This window comes from Penaeus vannamei, unplaced genomic scaffold (genome assembly GCF_042767895.1).
Source record: "Penaeus vannamei isolate JL-2024 unplaced genomic scaffold, ASM4276789v1 unanchor2051, whole genome shotgun sequence".
Classification (NCBI taxonomy): Eukaryota; Metazoa; Arthropoda; class Malacostraca; order Decapoda; family Penaeidae; genus Penaeus; species Penaeus vannamei.
In genome coordinates this window covers 1-2,500 of record NW_027215045.1, presented here as the reverse complement: position 1 = coordinate 2,500, position 2,500 = coordinate 1, and the positions used below count along the sequence as shown (strand labels likewise).

At 33.4% G+C, this 2,500-nt stretch overlaps 1 protein-coding gene across 1 annotated transcript in view; it reads right to left on the bottom strand.

Moving 5' to 3' along the window:
- LOC138861170 (pleckstrin homology-like domain family B member 3) overlaps positions 1–2,493 on the bottom strand; it is a 4,176-nt gene extending 1,683 nt beyond the window's left edge. The window contains exons 1-3 of the mRNA XM_070120048.1: positions 2,457–2,493; positions 1,961–2,080; positions 452–607 (exon numbers count right to left, since the gene is read on the bottom strand). Of these exons, the coding sequence (XP_069976149.1) occupies positions 452–607; positions 1,961–2,032 (228 nt within the window). The 5' untranslated portion in view covers positions 2,033–2,080; positions 2,457–2,493. The remainder of the gene's footprint in view (positions 1–451; positions 608–1,960; positions 2,081–2,456) is intronic.
- Between the last annotated feature and the right edge of the window lie 7 nt (positions 2,494–2,500).

The following is a 2,500-nucleotide window of genomic DNA, read 5'->3' as shown; positions in this document are numbered from 1 at the left end:
AAGTATTTCAAGGAAAATATTGTGAGTGTGTGTCACAGGGTCGGATTCGGTGGGGGGAATACAGTCCCCCATATTCTTGATGGGTGATTTTTTTTATTTTATTTTAGAATTGTATTTTTGTTCTTGTCTACTTTTTTGTATTCAAACTAGGAATAGGTTTATGAATACCTGGGCACTCGACAGCAGCTTTGACGAGGAATATATTAATATGTGTAAGTGGATAGTACACACACTATTTTTAGAGCATAAAATAAGTGACAACAATTTACATATCTGTTCTATATATCCCTGAATCAAATACTGTATAAAGGATTAGTAAATAAGGCAAGTTTATTCATTTTGTAACTCATTATAACAAATATTATAATGCACAAGGCACTGTATCTGACAATTCAGTGAAGGCACGATTATTGTCATAAAAGCAACACCAATGGTTTACTCCAGTACATACCTCAATAGCCTGTTGATGGTGGGATCTTTCCTGTTGACACTTTTCCTCAAGAGCACTACTTTGCTGTAGAAGCATCTCCAGGCGCTCTTCATCTGCCAGAAGCTTTTCACGAAGAGGAACCAGTTCCCCTTCTAATAAAGCTCTTTCCACTTCCAGCTAAGGATAATAAGGTTATTTTCACTAATACAATCAACAAAAATTTAAAAATGCTTACAATTTTTAAAATATGCATTATGAAAAGATATATCAGGTTCTTATTAAGAAGTAATACACTGAGAATCCATGCTTATTTAAAAAGTCTAGCTGATAAAATGCTTATAGTGAAATCAATTATCTTAACTTTTACAATAATTTCATCAATGCAAGTCTTTTCTTTTTTAAGAACAGTCATATGCACTACAAATTGTTGTAATTGTATTTAACTCATTGATGCAAGGAGAGCATGCAGTCCAGTGGGATTTTATGTTATTGATATTATTTACACATTAATGATCCACACGTGCTTAGTCATAAATGAGTCTTTTAATGGAAGTCTCACTAGACACTCTCAGATGTTGCTAGTTTTCACATAAAACATTTACAAACATCCTTTGCAACAGCAACCATTCACGTTATTGTAGAATTATTTTACCCTATTAATCATAATTTTACCGAGATTACATTATGGAGAAGGAATAAATACAGGCTGCTAGTTATAAGCCTTATCATAAAAAATCAAAATGCAATAAATTCTCAAAATAAGCAGATAATATGTATGCACTTAGCAAATTACTGTTCAAAATTGTTTTTTCATGTCATTACCCTGCCACTAATAAATGGGGGCAGAGTTAAACCAAGGCCTCCCAAGACAGTTTCCATATTGGCAGAAATAATAGCTTAGTCCTACCTGAACTTAACTGTGTACCCTATTCCTTGCATTTTTGGAAAGATAGTACTATTTTACTATTAGTACTCCTAATACTATAAAAAATAACAATTTCAATAATAGTGATGATGATGGATCATGACTGATGATGACTGATAATAACTGATGATGATGACTGATGACTGGTGATGATGATGAAATAAAGTGGATGGTGATTGTACCCAGAGCCAGTGGACTAAAACCACTGAGACCTTAAAGCTCAAAATACATGGCCAGAACAGCTTGTAAATGTTGCTGATTAAAAAAGAGAATTCATTTTGTATCACGTTCCGTAAATCTTTGTGTTGTAATTTTGTATTTGCTAACAGACTATCTATAATCCTGATAATTATCAAAAGATCAATACATAAATAAAAATAACGTAAGCTTATAACATTGCCATCAATCATGCTAGGGCTACATAGGAAACAAGTTAGTTAACATTCATCATTGTATCCAAAAACCCTGCCATATTTAATCCCACACAGCATGAAAAATATCTATGTGTTCACTCTATTTTGTTTTAATTTCCTGAGTAACAATCACATCTTATTCTTTGCAATTAATTCAATAGAGGAAACAACTCATTCAATTAATACTGTTACCTCTCTTAGTGCTTCATCTTCAGTCATCTCAAGCTCTGAAACGCTGCGCTTCAGGTCCGTCACAGATTGCATAGCCTCATTCTTGAGTTCTTTCAGACGGTCAATCTCCCCTGGCACGTCCTGTTGTAAGGTGAATGATTGCGATGGTTGGGAGGGGTGGGGGGTGAAGTATAAAAAAATCTTTAAACTGGTGGAACTTAGTCAATTTAAAACTATTCCATGTTTTTTAAAAGTTAGCCAGGCAATGTTAATATTTAAATACATCATTCATGCATATCTAGTTGCTGGACAATGCCCTTTCAAATTACATGCATTTTTCTTTTATCTAGCATTTTCTTTCGCAACTTTAATGAGTCACATACCAATCAAATTATATTTCCTGCAAATTATCTAAATATACCCTACATGACAATCACTGCTGCAACAACAGTACAAAGACTAAACGTTCAATCTGACATACTGTTTCTTTTATTCATAGCCAATTGAATAAACTTACATCAATATTGAATGTGTCCTGTATGTTCCTGATGGCATAATCCT